The following is a 26679-nucleotide window of genomic DNA, read 5'->3' as shown; positions in this document are numbered from 1 at the left end:
TGTTTGGTATTATTTATGTATCTGTTATAAAATACACACACCTTAATAATGAATGTAAAAAATAATATTTGCCTTTTAGATATCAGAAAACATATTATTAACAAACATTAAGTTCAGGCTACTTGGGATTGCTCTCGTATTTTTATCATAATAGCTACATAACTCATACTTTCTTTAAATGGGTTTTAGTCTTTTGCTTAGTCTAATATAATAACATACAATAGTAGTATTAGTAGTAGTTATATTAATAGTTACTGTTTTGCTTAAACATGCGCATGTGCATGTACGTAAAGGAACGACATCGTTGGGGCTGGGGGATTATTTTCTTGAATTCCGATCGTCTTTGGTTTGTCAAGCCAGGAAAGATGGCGGCGCTTGTGGGGCTGCGTGCGTGTTTGTCCGGTAAATATTGTTTAATTCATTTAAACTATGTGACTCTGCTTGCATTTCTGACAGCTAATTGATTTACACCAACTTTATTGATTTATACATAAAATCAAACATTATTCGGACATTTAGAAGTACAAGAATATGAAAATAAAATGTGATGCTGTGTCTTCCGACAGCAGAGCAAGGTCACGTTACCAGTGACGGTTAGCTAACAATAAGACTAACCGAGGATGAAGAATGATTTCTAAAATCAGCACCTGGTAACCAGAAACGAAGGGAAACATACTGTTGATATAGGTAGTCTTTAAAGAGAGGTGACGCCGTCCTTTTTGGATCTAAAGTCATCAAAATGGATTAATGTTAGCTGCAGCTGTTAGCATGATATAACCTGCCTGGTTTATGCAAAACTCTTTTTATTAGCGCTCTATATGGCACAGAAGCATCACGGCCGGTGCGAGTGCAATACATCCGGAGCTGTGCAGACATGCTGGCTGAGATTTTGGGGAAAAATGTGTGTGGCAGTCAGTGCTAATCTCATCTATGTGAGGGCACGCCTCCACTGATTGAAAGGGAAATCATGGCATGGACACCTAAATGTTTACTGACACAGAATGAATACATATTTCCGCATTTTAAAAAGATAGATAGTTTAAATATGTTTGGCAATGTTTTAATTATTGTGTTGTGGCACCAAATAGTCACTCTTTATGTAAGTTTGTCCAACTTTTTGATTCCCTCTTCTCAGCCCTTCAGCTTTCTTCACCAAGCCTCCTGCACAGCTCCTTCAAATTGGTAAGTAGTTGCATGAAACGGCATGCTGCACGCTGTGAAGCACGGATTTTTTGCAGTGGTTAAATTATTGGGTTCTTCTTTGTCACGCAGTGTGCTGTGCCTCTGAGCCGGCGAACCTTCGCTGCGGAGGCGAAGAAAACATACAGCAGAGACAAGCCCCACGTAAACATCGGGACGATCGGCCACGTCGATCATGGCAAAACCACCCTGACGGCAGCCATCACAAAAGGTAGACCCACTCAAGCTGCTGCTGTCACACCGGTCTGGACACAGTCTGGTGTTAATGTGTGTAATAACTTTGCTTAGTGAATTTTGTAAAGTGAATTTCTATCACTATATTCGATCCTCCCCAGTGCTCGCTGATGCTGGTGGTGCCCGCTACAAGAAGTATGAGGACATTGACAATGCTCCAGAGGAGAAAGCCAGAGGAATTACCATCAACGCCTCGCATGTAGAATACACCACAGCCAACAGACATTATGCTCACACAGACTGCCCTGGACACGCTGACTATGTCAAGGTATTCTTTTTTCTTTTTTTTTTCCTTTTCTTTTACCTGGATGCAGCCTGATGTTAGCAGGTTGTAATCCCGCCTGTTTGTTTGATCCTATTAGAAATGTGTCTGCTTTTCTTTTTCAGAACATGATCACAGGCACAGCTCAGATGGACGGCTGCATTCTGGTGGTGGCAGCCACTGACGGCCAGATGCCTCAGACACGTGAGCACCTGCTGTTGGCCCGGCAGATCGGCGTAGAGCACGTGGTGGTTTTCATAAACAAGGCGGACGCCGTGGAGGACAAGGAGATGCTGGAGCTGGTGGAGATCGAGATCCGCGAGCTGCTCACGGAGTTTGGCTACGACGGCGAGAACACACCTGTTGTGATTGGCTCTGCACTCTGTGCTCTGGAGGTGAAGAGAAACACTTTGTCAGTCAATGAAATTTCAGAGCAATTTAATCTTGACATCCGGAAGTCAAAATTTTAGGTAATCTCAAATATTCAGCTTCTGAGAAAATAATTTGAATTTTAAAGCTGTCAAGTCAAGATTTTGAGGTGACCTCAGGCAAGTTTGTATTTTGATTTATTTTATTTTCCTCAGTGGTGGAGAACAAGTTTCAAACTAGAATGTGATGTGTTTTAATTCGATTTTCCCCCCTCTACTTCAGAACAAAGCTCCTGAGCTGGGCGTGAATGCAGTGATGAAACTGCTGGAGATTGTGGACTCTTACGTTCCTCTGCCCAAAAGAGAGCTGGAAAAACCTTTCCTTCTGCCCATTGAAGGGGTTTATTCAATCCCAGGTAGGAGAAAACGCTATCTGATATTGTCAGTCTGAAGCTAGTTGGGTAGAAATAATGGTGATTTCTCTTGATTTCCATTGGTTGCATCATGTAAAGTTGTAGGCAAATGGAAAAACAAAAGAAAACGATAAACTGTTTTTAAACCAGGATGCAGACCCCAAAAATCGAAACATCCAAATCAAGATTGACTCTTTTAAAAAATAAGGCTGAATTTTTAACCATCCTTGGCTCCGTTACGTTGTCAGACTGTCATCATGCACAACAATTCTAAATATTTTAGGCAAAGTACAAATAAAGATTCAAAGAAATTTATAAAAGAAATGAATATGCAAACAGTAAAATGAGTCAAAAGAACCTGAGCTTGAAAATCTGGGTATCAACTTTGCCATAGAGATCGATGCTCCAGTGATGTATTGTGCAGTTTTGTCACATGTTGCAGAGCTTTGCTGTACTGAACAGTGCAGCTTCCAGCAAAGCTACAAAGAAACATTTGTACGGTGTTTTTGTTTTTCATATCCCACCAAGGACGTCTTCAAAGTTAATTTTTTCATGATGCAGTCACAGCTTTGGAGCGTCAGTAGCACAACTTATTAGTGATTTTACCAATTAACAGTAAGAAGATTGCAGATCTCCGACTCTGTTTCTGACCTGAGAGCGAAAGTGTTGTGTACTTTGAGTCTGAAGGTTTCTGCTTGTGTTGCAGGCAGGGGTACGGTTGTGACGGGCACTCTGGAGAGGGGCGTCATCAAGAAAGGAGACGACTGTGAGTTTGTGGGTCACAACCGCAGCTTCAAGTCTGTAGTGACAGGTGAGGAACCTCCTATGATGTTAAGATATGAAATCGTGGATAAAACATGACAGCTTGCAAATGAAATGTATCTTGAAGTGTGCATCCCCTTCATTTGTCTTCCAGCTTAGTTAATTTTTGTTTTTATTTTTCTTGCGTGCAGGTATTGAGATGTTCCACAAGTCTCTGGACCGGGCAGAGGCAGGAGATAACCTGGGCGCTCTGGTCCGAGGCCTGAAGAGAGAGGACATGAGGAGAGGGATGGTGATGTGCAAGCCGGGGTGCATCATGCCTCACCAGAAAGTCAGAGCTCAGGTGTGAGAGCCACAGAGTTTGACTACAGAGGGTTTTAATTATTTAAATTGGGGCAGCGTGACACTCAGTGGACAGATCAGGAATAGCACCACCTTTTATTGAGATTAAAAAAAATTATTGATGAGTTTTCTACAGTTATCACAGTTTTATAAGCAGTAGTACGTGTTTATATATAACTGGAACTCTGCTGTGTGTGTCTGTGTTACAGGTCTATGTACTGAGTAAGGAGGAGGGAGGCAGACACAAGCCGTTTGTCACCAACTTCATGCCCGTCATGTTTTCTCTCACCTGGGACATGGCCTGCAGGGTCACTTTACCTGCTGACAAGGTGTGTGTCTGTGTGTGTAGTTGTAAGTGCTGTATGTCATGTGAAGACATCTTAAACCTTTCAGGTGTTGTTTGAAGCATTGAGTGGTGATTAAAGCTGCTGTTGCCTCTCATTTACTGCTTTCTGCATTTATAAACACTGATTTCAGATGAAACTGATGGTTTTCTTGCTCTTTTTGCTTTCCTTTAGGAAATGGTGATGCCAGGTGAGGACACCTCATTGACGCTCACTCTCCGCCAGCCGATGGTTCTGGAGAAAGGCCAGAGGTTCACTCTGAGAGACGGAAACAGGACCATCGGCACCGGGCTGGTCACAGAGATTATGACCACTACAGATGAAGACCAGTGCAACTGGGGCTGAGGAGGGACTCTGCAGAGGGCTGGGCTCAGGGAGGGAGTGGGTTGAGGGGGTGTGTCAGGCAGGAGGTTGAATGTGTGGCTGTCTGTGTCTGGTCAGATCGAATAATTATAGAAATACAAACGAACAATACATAAACACACGCAGATGAACAGGATTCAGGAGAGGACTCGCAAAAACGCATGGCTCTGTTGTGCAGGTGTGACTAAAACACCTGTGATGTTCCACTGTCAGTCAACATTGTCATTAATGTAATAAAATGTATTTAATAATAAAACCGCCTCCTTTGTTTTGTGCTACTTGCTCGTGTATTCATGTGCTTGTTAAACCAACACAGATGCTGCAGAGAAGATTTTATTTTATTTTTTAAACAACACGATTGCTGACAAAAGTAAATAACTGCTTTGGATTCACTGCAAAACAAAAAAAATATCAGTTAAGTTAAAAAGAGGAAAATGTCCTGGTAATTTTCCCTAAATGGGACCATTTATAGTTTGGTAAAAAAAAAAAAAATACTAATGCAGAAAATTCATTCATTTAAAACTATGTTTTATTGTACTTTTAGGAAAGTCTCCTCAATGTCTCACATCGAGTCAGTCACTTACAATTATATTTTACACAACATGACTGCACAGTACAAACAGCATCCCTGTGTGTAGAAAGATTAAGAAGCCACAGGAGGGCAGCAAAGAAGTTCCTCATCAAAGAGTCAAAGTCTGTTGTATTGTTTATGAGATATAACACACTGAAAACAAACTACAAACCCAACTACAGGATTTTGCTGAGCTGCCTCATTAACAGTTTGATGCTCAGCAATGTGAAAAAGTCTTGATCCACATGCATGCTCGCATGTTGTCTCACGGGTACTCTGGCTTCCTCCCACAGTTAGTGGGGTCAGGTTAATTAAAGAGTAGGAATGGTTGTCTGCCTCTCTGTGTTAGCTTTGTGACGAGCTGGCGACCTGTCCATGGTGTACCCTGGCTCTCGCCCCGTGATAGCTGGGTTAGCCCCCCCTGCCCCCACGACCCAGATAAGCATAAGAGAATGGATTGATGATTAATTTTTGTTAAATTTGTTTTAATACACAAAATCACACTGCACTGTATTCTAGATGATTGGTTTATATGGGTTGAGGGATAATTTAGTAGCGTTCATGATTGTTTTTCTTTGTTTTCTTCAGTTACATGTGTGCTGCACCCATCCTCCCTGATTTGAGCAAAGGTGGAGGCTGAGGGTGAAGTTTCTTTAAAAGCAGAGGCCAACCAAATGAACTACTAACTAACATGAGGATAAGTAACGTTTACATTAAACGGTGGGTGCACACAGTGTATAAAACTCACCCAAATACTCATTCAAAAAAGAGTCAATACTGCAGGTCAAATTTTTCAGGTTAAGAAAAACTGTTTTTTTTTTTTAACATAACCAAACAACCATGTGCATCAAATGAGATTAATGGGAATATTGTTTCATAGCTGTTGGATGGTGACAGCGTTCGACTTTAGAGCCTTTCAGCAGGTCTCAGCCAGCCTGACCTCAGTGTGCACTGAGCAGTCGGTGTCCCTCTGCTCGTTCATTCCCAGAAGGAAGCGCTCCAGTTGCTCCATGTTTGCTGTCGGTATTTGAGTCAGTGCCTCCTGTAATCCAATCAGCTCCGTGCTGTAATCAAATACTGTATGTCTGCAGGAATCGAGGCTGGAGCAGCAAGTACTACTGAGTGATGTGCTCAGCTGGAGGGTAAACATCTCCATGAGCAAAGTTACCTCTGCGAGACAGACACAGATGACCAGACTGAAAACCGTAGTATGTTTCGCTGATACAAACCTTGGCTGTGTGTTAACACTTAATGCTGAATTCAATTCAATTCAATTTCAATTCAATTTTATTTATATAGCGCCAAATCACAACAAAAGTCGCCTCAAGGCGCTTCATAGATACAGAGAAAAGCCCAACAATCATATGACCCCCTATGAGCAAGCACTTTGGCGACAGTGGGAAGGAAAAACTCCCTTTTAACAGGAAGAAACCTCCGGCAGAACCAGGCTCAGGGAGGGGCGGCCATCTGCTGCGACCGGTTGGGGTGAGAGAAGGAAGACAGGATAAAAGACATGCTGTGGAAGAGAGACAGAGGTTAATAACAGATATGATTCAACACAGAGAGGTCTGTTAATACATAGAGAGCGAGAAAGATGACTGGAAAGGAAAAACTCAATGCATCATGGGAATCCCCCGGCAGCCTACATCTATTGCAGCATAACTAAGGGAGGATTCATGGTCACCTGGTCCAGCCCTAACTATATGCTTTAGCAAAAAGGAAAGTTTTAAGCCTAATCTTAAAAGTAGAGATAGTGTCTGTCTCCCGAATCCAAACTGGAAGCTGGTTCCACAGAAGAGGGGCCTGAAAACTGAAGGCTCTCCCTCCCATTCTACTTTTAAATACTCTAGGAACAACAAGTAGGCCTGCAGAGCGAGAGCGAAGTGCTCTAATAGGGTGATATGGTACTACAAGGTCATTAAGATAAGATGGGGCCTGATTATTTAAGACCTTGTATGTGAGGAGCAGGATTTTGAATTCAATTCTGGATTTAACAGGGAGCCAATGAAGGGAAGCCGATATAGGAGAAATATGCTCTCTCTTTCTAGTCCCTGTCAGTACTCTTGCTGCAGCATTTTGGATTAACTGAAGGCTTTTCAGTGAGTTTTTTGGACATCCTGATAATAATGAATTGCAGTAGTCCAGCCTGGAAGTAATAAATGCATGAACTAGTTTTTCAGCGTCACTCTGAGACAGGATATTTCTAATGTGTGAATGTGGTTCAGCTGTGTTTAAACCTGCTGGGCATGTTTGCTGAATCATGCAACAACAGTTTTTGTCTTCATTTTAGCAACAAGAAATGTTTTAGGGTCGAGACTTGGTTACAGGGTTAGGTTGGACCTCTGTTAGCTCTCAGCATAACTTGTTTGGTTGCCTGAATTAAAAAAAAAGAAGCTTTTATTCACAGACAGTATAAAATTTTATTGATTATAATCATGTTTTGATAAAGACTGGTTTAAACATTTCCATTCGCTTCTGCTTATCCTTTTCAGGGTCGCGGGGGGTGCTGGAGCCTATCCCAGTCTGTCACAGGGCCAACACACAGAGACAGACCACCATCCGCGCTCACTTTCACACCTATGGGCAATTTGGATTCATCAATTAACCTATCCCCACAAACTGCATGTCTTTGGACAGTGGGAGGAAGCCGGAGAACCCACGCAAACACTGGGAGAACATGCAAACTCCACACAGAAAGACCTGATGGTGGCATTGAACTCAGGACCTTCTTGCTGTGCGGCAACAGTGCTAACCACCGTGCTGCCCATTTAAATGCTTTTGTGCTGGAAACTTGCCTCAAAAATTTGGTCTATGTCATGTTAACATGACAGCATCACACAGCTGCTGCAGATTTGTTGTCTGCACGTCCATGATGTGACTCTCTTGTTCCATCACATGCTAAAGATGCTCTGCTGGATTGAGATCTGGTGACTGTGAACTCACCAAAACCAGTTTGAGTTGATTTGAGGTTTGTGATAAATCTTACTGGAAGCAGCCATTAGAAGATGGCAGAATGGGTCCCTGCTTTCACGCTACTTAAATTCTTACAAAACTCATCAGACCAGGTGACATTTTTCCAAACTTTGGAAAACTTTTGTTGCCCAATTTTGGTGAGCCTGTGCAAACTGTAGCTTGAGTTTCCCGACAGGTCAGTGTGGTCGCGCCTGTTGTGTACAGTCACATTTCTCGAGTAATTCATTTTTTCTTAGATTTTTCCCCCTTTTCTTTATTACATAATGATATCCAAGCAGGCTTCTTTAGCACAGCCTCTATTAGAATTTGATCATAGTTTACACTGCAGTCAAAAACGCCCTGATTTCCTCCCACAGTCTTTCCCAGACAGGGTGGTGTTTTTCTTACCAGCTATGTTACGTTCACGAGTGCACTACTCTAACCTTTGAGCTGGTCACACCCCTCAAAAGAATAGCATGACGCCGCCTTAGCTGCTCGGTGTTGCTGTTAATGGAAGGAAAAGCTGCAATATAATATAATAATAGCAAAAAGACGCTGCAGTGGTTTCCGTGACATGTTCAGTCTTGGTTAGAAGTGACACTGGAAGGCCAGCGAGAGCTTTAATGGTTTCGTTATCAACGTGAAGACTCATTACCCAAAGCCTGATTATTAGGACATGAATGTTGGCTAACTAGGATTTATATCAAGCTGAACTAGGATCTAAATGCAGAGACCTCAAATCAACTTTTAAGGTTTTGCTGAAGCGATGATTAGCGACATGGGAGCAACATTAAGCTCCAGGCTGTTTTTGTTATTGAACCTGTCCTAAACATTTTCAGCTCCACTAAACTGAAATGAGGAGGCAACAACAGTGCTGCGTCTATTTTTGTCTTCTCTAAAAGGGCCACATTTTATGAAGGAGCATTAGAGACACATAGAAGATTTTTTTTTTTAAAAATTTGTCCATTTTGAGATTAAACTCAAAATACTATTTAGCACATAGACACGGTGTGGTGACGAGTATACGGACGTTGAACAGAGTGTGCAGAAAGCTGGACAAGTCAGCTGGATTTGTGCAAGATGTAATAGTTGGCAATGGACAGATGCAAAGATATCGATGGTTACACCCTCGAGCAGTATAGAGGGGGTATGTTGTATCACAAGCAGTGTTGGGTAAGTTACTTTAAATTAGTAACTTAGTTACATTACTAGTTACTTCTATCAAAAGTAACTCAGTTACTTCAAGTTACTCGTTACTTTCAGAGTAACTAGTTACTAGGGAAAGTAACTTTGGTTTTACTCAGAATTCTCTTGTTAATGTGTTGCTTCCGTAACTGGATACCCAGCAAGATTGCCAGTCTTCTAGCTTGCTTACTTGCCACAAGTGCACTGTGCCACCTGCCAATAGAAAGGAAAAAATAATGTGCACATTTCCACGAGAGAAATCCCACGCCTGATTCTATCCTAGCCTGCTTTTTACATCCAACACAAACAAACAAAAACTGCAGTCGTGGTGCTTTCGATTGTACTCAGAACTCGGAAATTCTGCCTTCTGAATAGGAAGATGTAGGCAACACCAGACTGCAGATGAGCTGCATACAGGGCTGGACTGGGACAAAAAAAATCGTCCCGGGCATTTTGACTAGAGACCGGCCCACCATTATAGGAAAAATCATAAAGCCTTTGAATGAAAATAAACACTGTTGTGACAGTGATGTACACTGTTCTGATGGTATATATGTATCAATCTATCAATCGTTTGTTGTAAGACTCAGATAATTATTTTTTTAAAAGTGAGACATTTTAAATGAGAATAAGAAAAGTATTTCCTTGTGCCCCCCTTTCCCTTTTAATGCCCTACATGGAACCCTGGCAACACTTTGCTAGACCCGCCCCTGCACAGTTACCAGCTGTCATCTCCTGGTTTCATCTTCATGTTTCCCTCTCACCACATATTCAAACCGATATCATGACCAGCAGGTTTACAGCTGTGGCTCCAGCAAACATCAGCTGATACTTAATTAATATTAAATAAATTCTAACAACAGCTGGTCAAGCTTAAAAGTGCTGCTGTTGTTTACCGTGACATCCGCTGGTTTCCTCTTTCTGGCGCAAAGTGGGCGATAAATAAACAAGAGAGAAAAGCCGATCAGCTGATCATTGATCAGTTTCATGATTGAAGTAGAAACAGGAGAGGGAGGGTGAGAGAATGAGAGGAGAAGAGGCAGCTGTGCAGCAAAGACACAGAATAACTCCAACTTTGTGTCTTTTACATTGTAGCTGAAGTCCGGGACAAACTGTGTTCCTTTTCAGCTCTATATAAAACGCGTGATATTTTCTCTGAATACGAATTCCGTTTTTTACAGGACGGTTGGCAACTCTAATAATTAACCTTATGAACAAAATAAAGTTCAACATCAGTAACATAGCACCCACCCAGCTGTATAGAAACTCCGTCATGCTAGCTAGCACGCAGTACGAAAAAGTCAGCATAACGAAAATAAACTCCACCTAAACTTGGTTCATATCTGACCCAGATGGACTGCAGGTTATAACTTCTTACCTGAAGTTCAGTTCACCTGACACTCTCGGACCAGCGGCCGCTTCGGGTCTCTCCTCTTGCCTCCCTTTTCCTTCATCCACCTGCTGGCTTCCACCACTTGCTAATGTTATTGAATCTGTGGAAGCTCCGCGATAGCCACCACACGAAGTAACGAATAACGAGCCTATCTAAATCCCAGTAACGAGTAACGCGTTCCTGGTTTTGGCATAATAACTAGTTACCGTGCGCGTTACCACAATAATAACGTAGTTACTGTAACGCGTTACTTAATAACGCATTAGTCCCAACACTGATCACAAGACACCATAAGACTAGTTGTTTCACTAACTCATCTACACTGGGCATTTTGTAAGGGGGTATAGCAGCCGTGGCAGTGGTTTGACTTTTTGGCACTTTTTGGCTTATTAGCAAAATTAGCAATCCTTCTGGGTTTTTTTGCCTTTTTTAAATGTGTTCCAAATACTGTCTGGTAACATTTAACCTTTTTTTAAAAACAATGTGTTGCATTTTAACAACAGATAGAACATGCAGGAACAGGAAGCAAAGTGTTAAGTAGCACCCATGCCATATATGTTCTTGCACAGAGAGAGTGTGTCATCTTTTGGGGTTAAGTTTTCTTTTGTTTGTTTGTTTCTTGACCAAAACAGAAACAATGAGTTTGCAGCGTTTTGTAAGTTCAGCAAATTGAACTCTATGCGTGACTTTATAGAATATAATCTAGGTCTAAAATGTCCGGAGTTATTGCTTGAGGAACGGAAATGCAGCTGTTAGTGCTGCGTCATGTTATTTTCTTTTTTCCACACTCCACCTCCTTCTAGGAGCTGAGGTAAAGAATAGAGCTGGTCCAATTAAGGCTGAATTTGCCTGTCAGCAACCCACTCTGCATGTTTGAAGACTGACCCTCAACGGCTTCTCATCCTCCACAACAGTGCAGAGTGGGTGGGAAGGATCCCAGGTTTATTCTCAGTGCTCCTTTCATCACACACAGCACATCTCAGAGGATACAGACGGATAAAAGTAAGAGATTGTGCTTTCATTTGGCACTAATAGCATGAAAGTCAAATGTAATTAAATACAGAACAGTTTGCCACGAGTTTAATATTTCTCACAGCCTCACTTTGACTCCTGATATGCCAGGTCACATTAGCTGGTAATTGAGTAAAACTAGATCTGGGTAGAATTACGATTAGACAGAGGTACCACCAGCACATTTGGAGTGTTTCCTATCAGTGGAGACTTTCTGTGACTGTGAAAGTGAAAATAACCTGTTAATAACCTGTTAAACAACAGCAGGAACAGTGACGAAGGCTCCACATTAGATTTCTGTGGTGTGAATATATGTGCATGTGATCCCTCTACAAGTGCTCAAGGTTACAGGGCAGCGAAATCCAAAAGAACTGCCAAGTCTTGCGTGTGTGTATGCAAAGACGTGACTGATTGGTTGCATAAGAGCGAAAGAAGAAACCTCTGACCCCAACCAGATACCCTCAAACCAAATCACAGCCATAAATCAAAGTCCATTCCTTTCTGCTTATCAAACGGCTCACTTACTTTCCTCAGTCACGCTACACCATACGCACTCATCAGATGCTTATTGTAGGATTATTCATGTCTTTAGTGTCTGACTACCACAAAGGGCAGAAAAGAAGGAAAGCTTGGCTTTATCAGACAGATTTTATTGTGGTAATGAGAGGAGGAGTCTTTCTTTTTTCTTCTTTTTGTTAGTGCATCTCCCACTTTTAAGGTGTTGTCTCGCACAACAAACAAAACTCTGCAAGGAAACAAAAAAAGTGTGGCTTCAAATGCATTTAGTGGAAAAGAGCAAAATGAGGTCAGAGATGTTCAGTTCATTAGATGTCATTTCAATCCTTTAGGCAAAAAGAGTATTTCCAGTTTATTTATTTCTCAAGACACTAAAAATTCCGATCCCTTACTTTTATAAAACCGTGTGCCAACTTACACTCACCCCCCATTTTATTAGGTAGCCTACACAATGTGTTCACCTGCCACCAGAAGATCACCTGAAACATTAGACCATCAACACCTGATTGAATGGTTCAAACAAGGCAGGATGGATCCATGCTTTCATCCTGTTCATGCCAGATTCTGACATTACAAGACCAGATAACCTTTTTCCAATCTTCCACTGTCTAATTGTGGTGAGTCTGTGCAATCTGTAGCCTCAGTTTCCTGTTCTTAGCTGACAGGAGCAGCACCTAGTCTGGCGTTGTGTTGCTGTAGCCCATCTGCTATAAGATTTCACGTGTTTTGCATTTGGAGATGCTCTTCTGCATACTTTGGATGTAACAAATGATTATATGATGCTTTCCTTGAAGCAGTCTGGCCATTCTCTTCTGACCGCTGCCATCAATAGAGCGTTTTTTCAGGGAACTCATTGAATATTTTCTTCTGTTGTGTGGGATCTCAGTAGATGAGCAGTTTCTGAAAGACTCATACCAGCATCAACAACCGTGCTATGTTCAAAGTCATTCAAATCACTTTTCTTCCCCAGTGGCTGCAATGTGATTGGCTGATGAGACATTTGATTAAGAGAGCTGGGCAGCTGGCTAGTGAGTGTATATATCTCTCTGTCTATAATTATGAGCATTCAGCCTGACAGATCAGAAGCAAAAAATGTATTTACAATACACTGACAGATGTATTAAACGTTTTGCTGTTTTACATGGAAAAACTCTTTGATGCATTTGAACCAACATTTGTTTTCTAGAGCAAACCTATTCTGATAGTTTCAGTGTCAGCAATATATAGAGATATAAAAATGTGTTGAAATGTGCTGAAATGGCAGTTAGGCGCCTAAGTTAACCCACATGGAGTTTTTAGTTGATGAATATGGAGGGGAAACTAATTTGTCTCTCCTGAGATAAAACACAGTCTGACCTATTATTCTTATTACGACGAAAAGGAAGATTAAGACAATATTCCCTCCTCAGGAAAAGCATCAGACTGTTAAAAAGAGATTAAATAGCAGAACAAAAATTAATAAAGTGCATCTGTTCAGTGGATGTTATCATGTCTTTTTTTTAGCCCTGCATGTCGTCTTCCACCAGATGAGCAGGTCAGAGTAAAACTAGGACGCTCAGGGTCACTTTGCTTTGCTTAGCTTTTTTTCACATTCATTAATCTCAATGAATAAACAGTTCAAGGAATCTTGCACAAGATTTGATTAGCTTGCACTGATTGTGAATGTTAAAATGTTCTGATTTCACTCTAAATACCTGTTTTGCAGAAAGAAATATGACATATCTTCTGAAAATCCCCTCTGATCTGAGACTCTGTGAATCAACAGACTTTATATAAACATAGTTGTTGTGTCAGGCATCCCCTTTTGGATTTGTCCTCATAAAGGGCTCAGATGTGCCACAGTATTAGCCCACTCTGTGTCCCATGGGTCACATATGGCACAGTGCTTCATTTCAGATGACTTTAATTAGACTCTTCTGTTGCCAATGAGTCCCTCCAAAATTAACTTTCAAGTTTTTTTTGTTTTGTTTTTTTTTTAACAGTGAGTCGTTAGATCTTATTAGTCTTTGCTTATTTCTAAATATATTTTTTCACATCCACACAGCTCAAGTTGACATTTTGATTTGCAGGATAACATTTATAAGGAGAAAAGTGGGCGGTTTTATTTTTATTTTCATAGTCTGTTGCCTCTGAGAGGAACGGACAGATTTATTTCCAATGAGAGTTGTGACTCAAACTGCGAAATGTACAATCGTAGCTCAGGGGCTGTAAGTGAGCAAAGCATGTCTGAAACATTGCTGACCTTGGTAGTAACACCAGGTGAAGTTATCTAGATAAACCTAGCAAACATGCTTACTTTCCATTATTACAGGGTTTAAACATCCAAAGAAATTCTCTTTTTTGTGGAGTCACTGGTTTAGCAGTAGATAATAAAGGACGTGCTCAGATCAAATCCATTGTAAGCTAATGTTAGCATGTTAGCATATCTGTGGTTCATTTTCCATGGTCTAGTTTCATCACCAGCCAAGCTATAGCTGCAACATTTACTGTAATACTGATTGTAAAAGCCTTTTCTCTGCATTTTTAATCGGTGGAGGATACAAAAGGCCCACTAATAAAAATATAATCTCTGTCTTGGTCGTAGTTTATAAGCTAAGCCACGTTTCCTCAACAAAAAAACTTCTACTTTTTCTTATCATAGTTATATGGAGGAGTGAAATCTGTGATAGGGGACATGGGCTGTTCTGCACTATAATCTACCTCCACAGTTGTTGTGGGGCATCGGCACTGATTTTGGAGTGGATTTGTGGGTCTGTGTGTTCTTACAATTGCTACGAGGCAACGACTGTGCTTTTGTTGGGTTAGTTGAAGGCAGGTATATTTGATTGTGCTTCCACTCTAGTCTACTTATACTCCACATAGCAAACAATGCTGCGTATCGGTTTCTCTGACTTGCTGAGGATGGGGTGGTCGTTGATCTAGCAGGATAACCGCTGAATCCAGCTGGCTTTGAACTGCGTGTCAGTAATCCAGGTCATGATCTTGAATGCTTAAAAAGAAGGCAACTGGATTTTTTTAAGGTTTGTGAAGATGTTTGTCCTATCAACAATCAACTCTCTTTAAATTTACACTCATGGCCAGTGATCAGTGGTCGTGACAATGGAGCTACATTTGGTGATTATGAAAATTATTCGTTTATAAAGTCTGAGAAATCTGCAGTCAGGTAAGAAATGAGAATTCACTTGGATGAGTTATGAGATGCCAAGTGAAAACTTCCAGATGAACTGATTCATCTTTGAGCATTTATCAAGGCAGCTCACATGATAGCGGGAGATGAAGTTTCATGCCTTTTTTCACACCTTGGCTCTTGTCACGTGATTAATACAACCCACAGGACCACTCCCAAGGGCACAGTCATACTAGGGGTTAGATACCACTTGTTTTAAAACTGAAGAAGCTTCTTGGGTGATAGGCAAAACGTTCTCAGGAGCTTAGAGGAGTCCAGTTGCCTTCTTTTCAAGCATTCAGGACTGTGTTTTGTATCCATTTTGCAAGTTGGACTCTGTCCCTCCCACCCCCAACTTTTAAGCACAAAATACTGTAGCTAGGATTGTTTCCTTCTGATTTAAGTGTTTGTCTAATAATTCCCTGAAGTGATCTTTTTTCTCATAGATGGCTTTTGCTCAGACCCTAGAATTTGTGTGTTACAAATACCTATTTATGTACAAAATCAATGCACTTTCTTTATTAGAAGGTTTTATGCACTGGTTCTGCAACTTGTGAGAGTGCACGTTTTGGGCTTGAGGCTATTAGCCTTAGTCTTTGTATCATGATAGTCACAATAATTTCTATATTTAAGAACCCTTTTCTTGTTTTAAAGACTTCAAAAAGCCAGCTGGACACAGCCTTTTCAGCCAGATCGCGAAACTAACAATACCTTGATTAAGCAGCTAGGCAGAGCAGATAAAATCATTAGCCAGACAAATCCGATAGTCCCAACCTGGAAAAGCTGATCCTGTTTATCAGGAACTGTCTCTAATTAAGGAGCCTTCGTTTGGAGCTTCTATTATGAGAGTAAACTGCATAATGTGTGCAGTACCAGTGGAAAGTTTGACAATGATAGTAATAGTTACCAACAGAAGTGAGCAAACTAGTTCTTCAGTGGTATATTAGCAATAAAAACAAGTGATATCAGGTTACAGCATACTTGGAATACTTAATACATGGTAAAACAGTTCTGTGCAAAAAGGAAAACAACCAAAAAGGGAAAAGGAATCATGTGTTTATTCACTGTAATGTGGTGCTAGTTTGTTTCTATTTGTCAATATTGTAATATATAGTACATAACAAGAATAATCGATTTTATAAACATTTCTAAATTCATTTAATTATCCCACTCATTTGCGTTCCCCTGCTGTCTAGCACCGCTTTCTCTGTGTAAGCTTCTTGCAATAAATTTAATTTAATACACATTATGAAGTGTCATGACTTGGTGTCGCGGGTAAATCAAACTAGCAGGGGAATCAGTTTGGAGCTCCAAGATTATCATAATTTCCAGCAATGTAACAAGCTGTACAGGAGAGCTATACAAGATATTGCCTTATTCATAATTTGTCTCACTCCTACTCGTAATGCCACTGATTTTCTAGTAAACTGCAAGTAATTCAAATGTAAATTTAAGATCCAACATTTGTCACTGGCTGAAATAAACAGAGATAAATAGTTTTCCCTGCTATATACAAAACTTACAAATGATGTGACATCATTTGTTTCCCCTTTGTGATAGAAATATGTATAACTCGACCTTTTCTTGCGCTCATAACTGCATTTGTGCCAACCAGCCAAGTCGGTCGCTAACGGTGTTTAATGAAGAGCATGTAATATTGTTGTCATTCAAAGAAGTGTTAAGTTTGCTTAGAATGAAAATCTGTCTCTCATCCACTTTTGATTTGCACTTGAGTTTTTATCAGTTGAGCTCGGAGAAGTATTCTCCAGGTTTAGTTTCCTAAACAATAACTTCAAGTTCAGTCAAGTTCACTGCACACGTCGCTGCAAATTTGAGGAACCTACAGATAGTCCCGCCATGACTGGGAAACATTTCTCAAAATATTTATACAAAACTATGCTATTGTCATGCATTTTATTACTAGGAACTTCTGCAATTGTAACATGACAGCTGTTTTTCATAAAACTCAGTGGTCATCTCTGGAGAGCCTGAAACGTCCACGGACGAGCTTCACTACTCTGTACTGCTGGTCCTCCACCTGCCTCAGCGGTGTCCTCATATCAGCAGGATGACAGTCATAGGTCACTTCATGTGGCGATGCTCAAAACAAGCATCAAAGGTTAAATCTCAGATTCTCTACGAGAGGGCGTTTCGTGTTTGGTGAATGACGACTCATTCACTAACTCAGATGGACACTCTCTGTCCTGCTCTTTCTCCATGTCTCCCTCGTCCTCCTCATCCCTGCTGATGAAGGCCAGCTCATTCTCATAGCAGAAAGAGTTGGCGCCAGATGTTGGGAATTTTCTCTCCTCCATGTCTTTGGCGCTGCACCTGGGGGTGGATGGTACTTCGAATGTTTTGTGAAAGTAGGCGTAATCTATCCGGTACTGGTTCTTCTCCTCGAAAATGACGGGCTCAAAGCGGTGACCCCACAGGATCTCCGAGGGCAGGTACGAGCTGCGTGCTTGCGTCGTCATGGCTGTGGCCTCCACCAGCCCTTCAAGTACAATTACTATCTCAAAGTCGGCTGCTTCGAGATCTTGTTTGCTGATGCCAAAGAGTGGACTTTCTTCATCAATTTCGTGTATGACGGTGAGTGGGGCAACCAGAAACAGGCGGTCCGTGCCTTTGTCGTATCCGACGTTCATGTCGATCTGATCCAGGGGGATGTACTCGCCTTCCTCTGTGTAGCGGGGCTTCACCAGCTGGGCTCTCACGTGAGCTTCCACGATGTGGCTCTTCCTTAGGTTTGCACATCTGAACATGAGGCACAGCTTCCCATCGCGCATAGCGATTACTGCATTGTGGCTGAAAAGTAGCGTCTCTGCACGCTTTTTGGGCCTTGCCATCTTTGCCATGATGGCGCCAATCATAAAGGCATCAATGATGCACCCCATAATAGACTGAAAGACCACCATGAAGACAGCTGCTGGGCATTCCTCTGTGACAAAGCGAGCTCCGTACCCAATGGTTGTTTGGGTCTCAACGGAGAACAGGAAGGCAGCCACAAAGGTGTGAACGTTCATGACACAAGGAACAAAACTCTCGTCCCTTCCTTGATTGTCCATGTCACCGTGGAGCAGGCCAATGACCCAGAACGCAAAGCCAAACATTAACCAGGACACCACAAACGCAAAGCTGAACAGCAGGAACATGTATCGCCAGCGGATGTCCACGCAAGTAGTGAAAATGTCAGATATGTACCGCTGTGACTTCTCATCCATGTTTGAGAAATGGATGTTGCATTGGCCGGACTTGCCGACAAACCGGCTGTGCTGTTTGCGTCGTGTGTGGATCTTTCCATTGCCAAAACTGCCCACAGCAGGCATAGTGCTCAGTCTAAAGCCTTCTTCTTCACAGGACAAGAAGCTGTGGTGGTGGTGGTGGGCTCTTCCCACACTCATGCCTCAGTGGTGCACAGCCACAGGGCTTCACGCTATCAGCCTGGCTCATACAAAACTGACCAGGCTCAATGGAAGTGCCCAGCACTGTGAAGGTCGCTGTAAAGGAAACACAGGCAGAATATTAATACACAACATCAAATAATAGGTAAACAAAGAGAATTGTATTTACCTTCATTTAAGCAAAGATTGAGATAATCATACAGCATCAGAAGGTCACATGGTTATCAGCATTGTGTATCAGATTCATTAGTCAAGCCCAGTGAAAATGATGCTCTTTTCTACTTCAATTTCCCCTTCCTGAAGTACCTTTGGCATGATTGAATTAATTTTTCTCTATTCATTTTGATGTCTTCTGCCATCCACATTACAGATATTACATTTCTTTCTCCACCAAAGCACATCTACACTTATAAATGTGTCACTGCTGATTTCGGTTCAGCTCTCCACGTAGCTAAAATGATCATCTTCAGGGTTTTTTTTTTTAAGTTGCTTATATGTTGCTGAAGTAAAATAAAACAGACATTTAATAGATAAAAGATTTTTAATGGCATCCGATTGAAAAAACAACAACTCTGCTTTGCTTTCGTTCCACCTCTTATGTCAGAAATTCTGCGGCATATACAATGAATGTTTCACTGTTCAACAAGGTACAGAAATAGCCAGCTAATCCAATGCCCTGCCATTTTATGTGACGTGTCTTCTGTTTCTTCCAGCTGGCAAAACTATTAGAGTCACTGGAGTACAGTGATGAGGCTGTGTGATTCCCTTGTGAGGCTGAACTGAAAAGTAATATGGGCTGAAAAAGATGGGGCAGAACAGCGGGTGTCATGGAGATAGAAATGGTTTGATGGCAGAAATCAATGGCATCACTTCAGGCACTTAATGGGATTTTTCTTTCTGAAAAAGGTGCACTTTATGTGGAGTAAACCCTTTTTTCACATGTGTTGTACTAAGTAATAATGTTTTACAGCATGCAGAAAGTAGATTTTCAAAGCAAAGTTTTACAAAGCTTTTGTATGACGTTGCACCTCCTTCCCAACCAACGAAAAACCCTTCAACCTACTGTGATTCAGTGTTAAAAATAATCTTTGCTCTCTTATTTTCTTAAATGTATTACACCTTCAGTTGCACAATATGCATGCAAAGGTGCATATAAAAATTTATTTTCAACAAAATGAGTAAATGTGTTGGAATGATCTACCCAAACCTCGTTTTTTGAAATGTTTTTCCCAAAATATAATAACTGTAGAGAGTTTTCATTCCATATTTGGTGCTGACTTAAACGAAATTCTGCTGTGGACACAAATTTTGGTGACTGTTAATTTACGTTCGGGCGATGTACATTTAACTGGACACTTGAACCAAACGGAAATGGAGAACACAACACAGCATTCACAGGGGGATGATAAAATGAACATAATATATACAAAGTAAGGATTTATAGTGGAATGATTATAATAGAAGATAGATAGATATGAATAATTGCTGTATGTTTGAAAACATTTGTGCAAAGTTTTGTTTGATTAGTTAAAAAAAACCTGAAGAGAGCATGAAAATCTGCAGACTGGTAGATTTTTTTTAAAAATTCTCTGTTGTTTTGAAACAGGGCGCGCACGCTCTGGCCAAATCTGCAGCTGACATCTTGTTTTTAATAATGGCCAACATGGTGTAGTTCCTCAATTATTTAGAAGTCGGAAATTCTGAGTTCCCAGATGTAATTTTTTTATGGAACACCTCCTCAACTCGGATTTCCCACTCGGACAGTCGGAACAGACCAACATACCCCGAATTAGCAAGCCAAGATGGCGGCACTGAACGTAGCCAGTAGCATCTCTTCTGCTACTGTTGTGCATTTTGCACTCACTAAATAAGCCATACAAAGAGCACTGATCAGGCTTTATCCATGAATGTCTGCACAAAAAATAAGTATTATACTGTATTGCTAGTGATAACTGAATGGCTTAGCTAAAAACCAAAACAAATCCTGTTTTCCCTCACTTTTTCTGGAACGTGCTAACTCGTGAGTGACGTCACTCCTGAGTTTTAACTTCAAGTTCTGAGGTATCTGAAATAGGTTACTGGTTAGAGCAGGTAACTCATATACAGTAAAGCTAATGTTGAGGCCTGGGTTTGAATTTGCTCCGACACTGTTAACCACATTTTCTTTGTTCTAGTTTTCTTATCTTTTGCCTACTGTCCTGTAAAGGCTAAAAAACACAACAATATATACGTGTATAAAAAAACACCTATTAAAATGCATGTTTTGAGAGGACACTGAAAAGGTAAAAGCCTCTGCGCTTCTTTTACATGTGGCTAAAACGTAGCTGCACCTGCGATTAGGTCTATGTCACATCGAATTGTTTGCAATAATACTGGTGTAAGGTTTTACGTGATATTAAAATGTTACATTGCGACATTATTGTTATAGCTGTGTCATTAGTTTACACTCCCCAGTGTGAACAACAATGCAACAAGCCCGGACGTGTCTGTGCTTTGTAAAGTAAGCAGAAAAAGAAAATTGTTTTTAGTCAAGATGGAAATAACAAACTCGTTTCACCACTCGATGCTAAAAAATGTGCTGTCGAGTGCAACCAGGTTGTGAAGGACGAGATTCTAGCAGCTGGTGACGTGCGACCCAAATGTAAACAAACAACTCAACCCAGCAATGCTAGCTGCTTTCCATGTGACAGGAAGAGCAAACAGTGACACAATGGAAAAGCAGGAGTTTAGGCAGCTGGTCAAAAACCTCGACCCAAGATTCAACATCCCAGGTAGAAAATATTTTTCATTCTTGTGCGACAAAGTGTTAAACAGTTATTTTACACCTTTACTTTAAATTTCATGGGGAAACACCACCTAGGCTACTTTTATGCTTACATTTGATTTATGATGTTTTACTACTAGTACACTATATAATGCTACTGCTGCTGCCTAAATCTATCAAAAGTAGCTCATTGGAAAAGAAGGCCGCAACCATCATGTTTTTCTATTGTCAGAAATACTGTTATTGTAAATATTCTTGCCATATCATGATGTAATTTTAAGACTATACCACCAGCACAATTTTATTAAACTCAAGACTCGGCTATGCAAGGCAGGGCTTGGAGCTAAATGCTAACATCATCTTGCTGACTTGGTGACTGTTTCGTTTTTCACGTTAATATACAAAAATGTGTTACTGTGTTGTGTGAGCCATGATCAGAGGAAAACGGTACCCTGAATGCAAACTTATGTGACGTAAAAGATGATGTTAGGAATATAAATTCCACGGAGGTAAAAGATGTTTTTAAATCTCTTTTTGCTGTCAGAGTCAGCTAACTTTAAATTGAAATGATGATTATGCATTTGATTGTGCTTTTCCAATGTCCTGGTGACTACTGAAGGTAAAGTTATTTTAAGGTATTGCTTTAAAATAACTGCCCACGTAAGTGCCCAAATTGTTGAGTAAAGAGACTTCTAGAAACATCTAGGAAATATTATTATTATTATTATTATTATTATTATTATTATTATTATTATTATTACTTATTTTATTTTATTTTTTGGTTTCCACTGAATTGAATGATGTGGCTGCGTTCTGGTCTGATGTACCTTAAATAATCTGAATTCAAAGAGCCCTTAAACAGGGCAGTCACATCACTGCCCTGGAAACAGGAGAGATTCAGTGGAAAACACCTCAACTACAGGTTTGCACAAGCTGTGTCCTGCTTACTTTCAGATATTTTTATCATGCATTATGTTGTTTGGACTCTCTTTGGTATGTCTGAGAACATTACAGGAGGCTAGTCAGGTGATAAATAGGACAAGGGTCTAAAAGATGCATTAAAAAACAAAAGTTAAAAATAGAAGCTGACCACACCATGGATAGTTAGACATTAATACCCAGTACATATAACAGACCACACAGAAGTCAAGAAGGGATGTATTTGTTAGAGCTTAAAGTTCAGGATCAAGGATGACACTTATAATAACAAATCTGACCATTTTTCCCCTGTGAGTGAGTGTTTCTCGAAGGTCTAGTTGCTAGGAAGCAGGATGTTGAGTGTCCAAGGATATTAATATCTAATTATTTGTGCGACTGCTCCTTGGCTCTCTCGGGAGCCACACTCTGCCTGCTGGGCTGTGATCTTAACTCAGGAGCAGCGATGAGTCCTTTTATCTGCTGGCATTTATCACAGCAGAAACTGGCAAGAGGCAAGCGGCTTACCTTATTCGCAAGAAAACGCTGATTTCCAACTTTCTTTTTCTTCCAAATCTCCAAGCTTTTTAGCCAAGCTGCTTCATGTTTGGCTTCCTTCAGTTCTTCTCTTCTTCTATCCTCCTGAGGTAGAAAAGTAAATAGCCACAGAGTATCTTCATCTCTTTCTCCACTGAATGAGGAGAGCAATCACTCGTGCTCTAAAATACTCCAGGGTCAACCCCGGATTGATATCCAGTTGATCGGGAACAGACCAGAAATAACAAAATGGTTTTCGTGAAGCAGGGAAGTTGTAATTGTGATCTTCAAAAACAGAACGGCACCTTGATGACAGCCATCCCAAATCAAATGAATGTAGTGGTCACGTGGCCTGTTGAGTCCAGTCCAATCAAAAAAGTCAATTCTTCACAGCTTATTTTAGAGTCTTGGGAGAGTCGACAGTCTCTCTTCTTCCACGTGTCTCACACTTTCTGAGTATATCTGCTATCTGATCTGGTTCTGCTGCAGATCCCACTCTGTATCCCACATCTAGTGAACTATTGCTCACTGCTCAGCTCCAGTCCTCCCCCTCCCTTCCACAGTGTCACTGTAGATACTTGGCATTTGGAGACTACATGCGCTTCCCCTACAAAGTGTTGACAGTCAGGTGATCATCAGTGGCGTTGAAAGAACCGACTGGTTTATTCAGGGCTGTTGTGTACCACAGACTGATGGGGGACACACTGATTTCTTTGGGTTGTGTTTTTTTTATGACAATGTATTTGATTATACTTTGGCAGAATCGCCTAAAGAACACACCACACTGCTTCTGCATAAGTAAACTTCTTATTTCCAAATATAGATTATACTTCATATGTATACCCTATTTTCTAACTAGAATCTAGCAGATCACAGAGTGGGTGGTCTCCATTTTTACTCTGTGAGAAAGTAGAGCAGCTCTTGTTGAATATGCTGGACTTTGAAGAGACCATGTAGGCAGTTTCTGAATTTTGTGTGCATGCCTGAGTGAATGAGGACGTCTGTCAGCGTCTTGTACATTGCAAGGCCACTGAGAAGTTGTTAAAGGTTGCACTTGAAGCTTAAAGCAGTTATACCTATGGATGGTATCAGCATGCCTACAAAGTTGAAATGAGACTCTGTTGCGAATTTCTTACAATAGTTACCATTTGAATTCAGTGTGTTTGGGTGATTCATTCATTACTTAGCAACTGAACTCAAACCGCTAATGCTAACAGGAATATCAATGTTTTTAAAGGTGTGTAACCATGATTAGACAAAGCAGCATTTTGAAATGCTGCTTGATGAGTCATGTGAGTTTGCAAGGTTGTTATCTTACAGTATAAAATGCCTTCACACGACTGGTGTTGTGATTGTGGGAGAAAACTGGAGTAACTGGGGTGAACCCACGCAGACACCGGGAGATCACGCAGATGCCACACAGACTGGCTTTGAACCAGCAAAGCCAGGACTGCTAACCACAGCACAACCATGCTTGCATAAACATAGCTAGAAAAAAATTCAATTGACTGTCTAAGTTCTAAATAAAAATAGACTGGTCTTCAAATCATTTAAGGTATATTTATAGTTCAAAAAAAGAATATCTGATGTTCAGACTGACAAATGGTTTAGATGATTTGGATGGCTTTAAAAAAATATCAATCAACTTCTGGAAATTGGGGGTTTCATTGTGCTATATTTTCTGTGCCATTAAAAGAATCAGAGAAACCTGAAAAGCAGCACTGACTTTTATGACTGGATGACCTCTTATGGTCTGACTAATGAAAATCTGAAATTCTGATAATTCTGGTCGCTGCATCCTCTGTAGGAGGAGAGTCTGTGGAGGTTATAGGTTAAAAGCCAGCATGTTATGAGGGGTGCATTAGTGCCCAAGGCAGTGATAGCCTGCACCTATGTGAACGTCTAATTACTGAATATATGCAAATCTTAGAGCAACATATGCTGGCTTCCAGAGGGTATCTTTTCAGGTAAGGCCTCACTTATTTGCTAAACTGGAATTTTCACATATTACAAAGTGTGGCTCTTTGGGGGGAAAGGCTCAGCAGTCTGCCTGTAGTCCACAGAAGTGAGCAAGTGAAAACATTTAGAGATTATGAAAGAAAACAGAGCAAAGGAAGCCCGTCTCTGCTGGGCAGCTAAAATCTTATAACATGCAAGAACTGCAAAACATTTGGCTTCCAAAACCGCAGCAGCTGCTCCTCCAAGTTCTACAAAATTTGCAGACTGCTACTGAAAGGGAAGATGATGCAACACAGGGGTAAACTTGCACTTGTACAAGTATATAAAAAAAAATTACAAATATTGTGATTGTAATGTATTTAAACACAATTTACGTGTGTGTGTGTGTTAAAAATTGCATGGTTGGACTGAACATGGGTTATCTACAAGCTGTGTGTAGCTGTCCAGCACTTTGCAATTCTCAAACAAGACAAAAACAGGATTATCTTTCCACTGCTAGCCTAACCCAGGCTCACTGGAGAACGTCACAGAGCAGCGGGATCCGTGGAAAGTTTACGTGCAACAAGCCACTATGATGGCCTGCAAGGAAGCGAAGGCGAGATGGCTTCGGTATCAGTTTTCTAAATATAATAGGAAATACTATTTGACCTTTGTGAGTGTTAGTCCCACTGGATCTGTTTTGGGTGCAAGCATCTTGCATGTGATTCACTGCCTCGCATACAAGATGATGCACACAAAAAAAACCCAAACCAACAACATTCATGAAGAATTGGCCAGACTACAGACAAACACAAGCACTACAGATCTTAGCTCTCTAAGTGCTCTTAATTATTACTGTACATGTACACTGTGAAGTCTTACTATGATGTCAGACCTGTAAATAGGTTATGGGTTCAGTTAGGGGATGGCGGCCCCAGATGGGGATGTGGAGTGTGCTATCAGGACAAAGTGTGTCCAGTGCCCGGCCTATACTTCATACCCAGCGAGTTATTTAAAGGGCCCTTCTCTGCAGCAGGATAAAGTGGGCCAGGCTCGACTGCACTGATAAACATACAAGTGTTTGATCACCTTTAAGATTCTCAGCTCATTGCTGATCAGCACACTACGCTTTCATTTCAGGTGTTTCACCATGTTGTGGTTATCCCTGGCACACGGGCACACGGTTTTTACTCAAAGCTCCGTTAAACAAAACTATTACTGCTGTTACGCAGCAATAACCCAGCAATACTCTATACTGCTGTACTGGTGGTAGCTTGTAATGTGCTCCTTGTTAAAAACAGCAGGGAGAAACAAAGTCAGAGTAGTTAGGGTGTAAACTTTGCAAAGCTCCAAGACAAGCTTGTTTCATGCAGCAGTGATCAAGGAAGAGAGAGAACAAACATGAAGGATGAGATGCAGTACAAAATATCTGTTGGCAGCCAACACAAACTGTTCGTGAGTGGGGAAGAGAGGCGTTGTTCACCCAATCGACAGAAACAAAAAGCTGAACATACACAAGATGCATGATGCATGAAAGTAGCTGTTCTCCAACCTCCCTGTTCCAGTTAGTGAATGTGCTTCAGACCTGCATAATGAACATAATAATAAAGCACTCTCAGTTCCAGTAACACATAGAGGCAATGATAGCTCCACACTGGAGGTTGAATCCAGGTCACTCTTTACTGTACTCAGTCAAAAGCCTAATTAAATCTTTGTTTCCCTTATTCTGCCTTATACAAGTGAATAATGAAAGAGTGTGGACTTTTTTAAAATCACATCATTTCCATCAGTCATTAGATATAAAATAAATAAATAAATAAACCACGGTCTGGTCTGTCAGATCACAAACAGATCTCATGAACCAAACTTGTTTAGTTTGTTCTTGGTATATTTTCCTTACAGCACAAACACCCATCAGCCGCATCACCATCTCTGGTCCCAAGGCTGATATTCTCAGGTGAACAACGAAGGATTTTTCCATTGTCATGGAAACACTGACGAGTTTGAGTTAAGTTGCATGTAGGTCACACGCCTCTAGA

General features: G+C 40.9%; 2 protein-coding genes across 2 annotated transcripts; one reads left to right on the top strand and one right to left on the bottom strand.

Moving 5' to 3' along the window:
* Positions 1-269: 269 nt before the first annotated feature.
* Positions 270-4544, top strand: tufm (Tu translation elongation factor, mitochondrial). The gene is made up of 10 exons (XM_087839722.1): positions 270-402; positions 1136-1182; positions 1273-1411; positions 1536-1702; positions 1822-2091; positions 2348-2480; positions 3184-3288; positions 3431-3582; positions 3791-3910; positions 4100-4544. The coding sequence occupies exons 1-10, from the start codon at positions 270-272 to the stop codon at positions 4268-4270; spliced, it is 1437 nt and encodes a 478-aa protein (XP_087695848.1). The 3' UTR covers positions 4271-4544.
* An 11525-nt stretch (positions 4545-16069) lies between these two features.
* kcnj12b (potassium inwardly rectifying channel subfamily J member 12b) lies at positions 16070-23210 on the bottom strand. The gene is made up of 2 exons (XM_006809140.3): positions 22694-23210; positions 16070-18582 (listed from the first exon to the last, which is right to left on the bottom strand). Exon 2 carries the CDS (start codon positions 18484-18486, stop codon positions 17203-17205), a length of 1284 nt encoding a protein of 427 aa, XP_006809203.2. The 5' UTR covers positions 18487-18582; positions 22694-23210; the 3' UTR covers positions 16070-17202.
* Positions 23211-26679: the final 3469 nt, after the last annotated feature.

Source organism: Neolamprologus brichardi, chromosome 4, assembly GCF_056152115.1.
Source record: "Neolamprologus brichardi isolate AB-2024 chromosome 4, ASM5615211v1, whole genome shotgun sequence".
Lineage (NCBI taxonomy): Eukaryota > Metazoa > Chordata > Actinopteri > Cichliformes > Cichlidae > Neolamprologus > Neolamprologus brichardi.
This window is presented reverse-complemented; position numbering and strand designations above follow the sequence as displayed.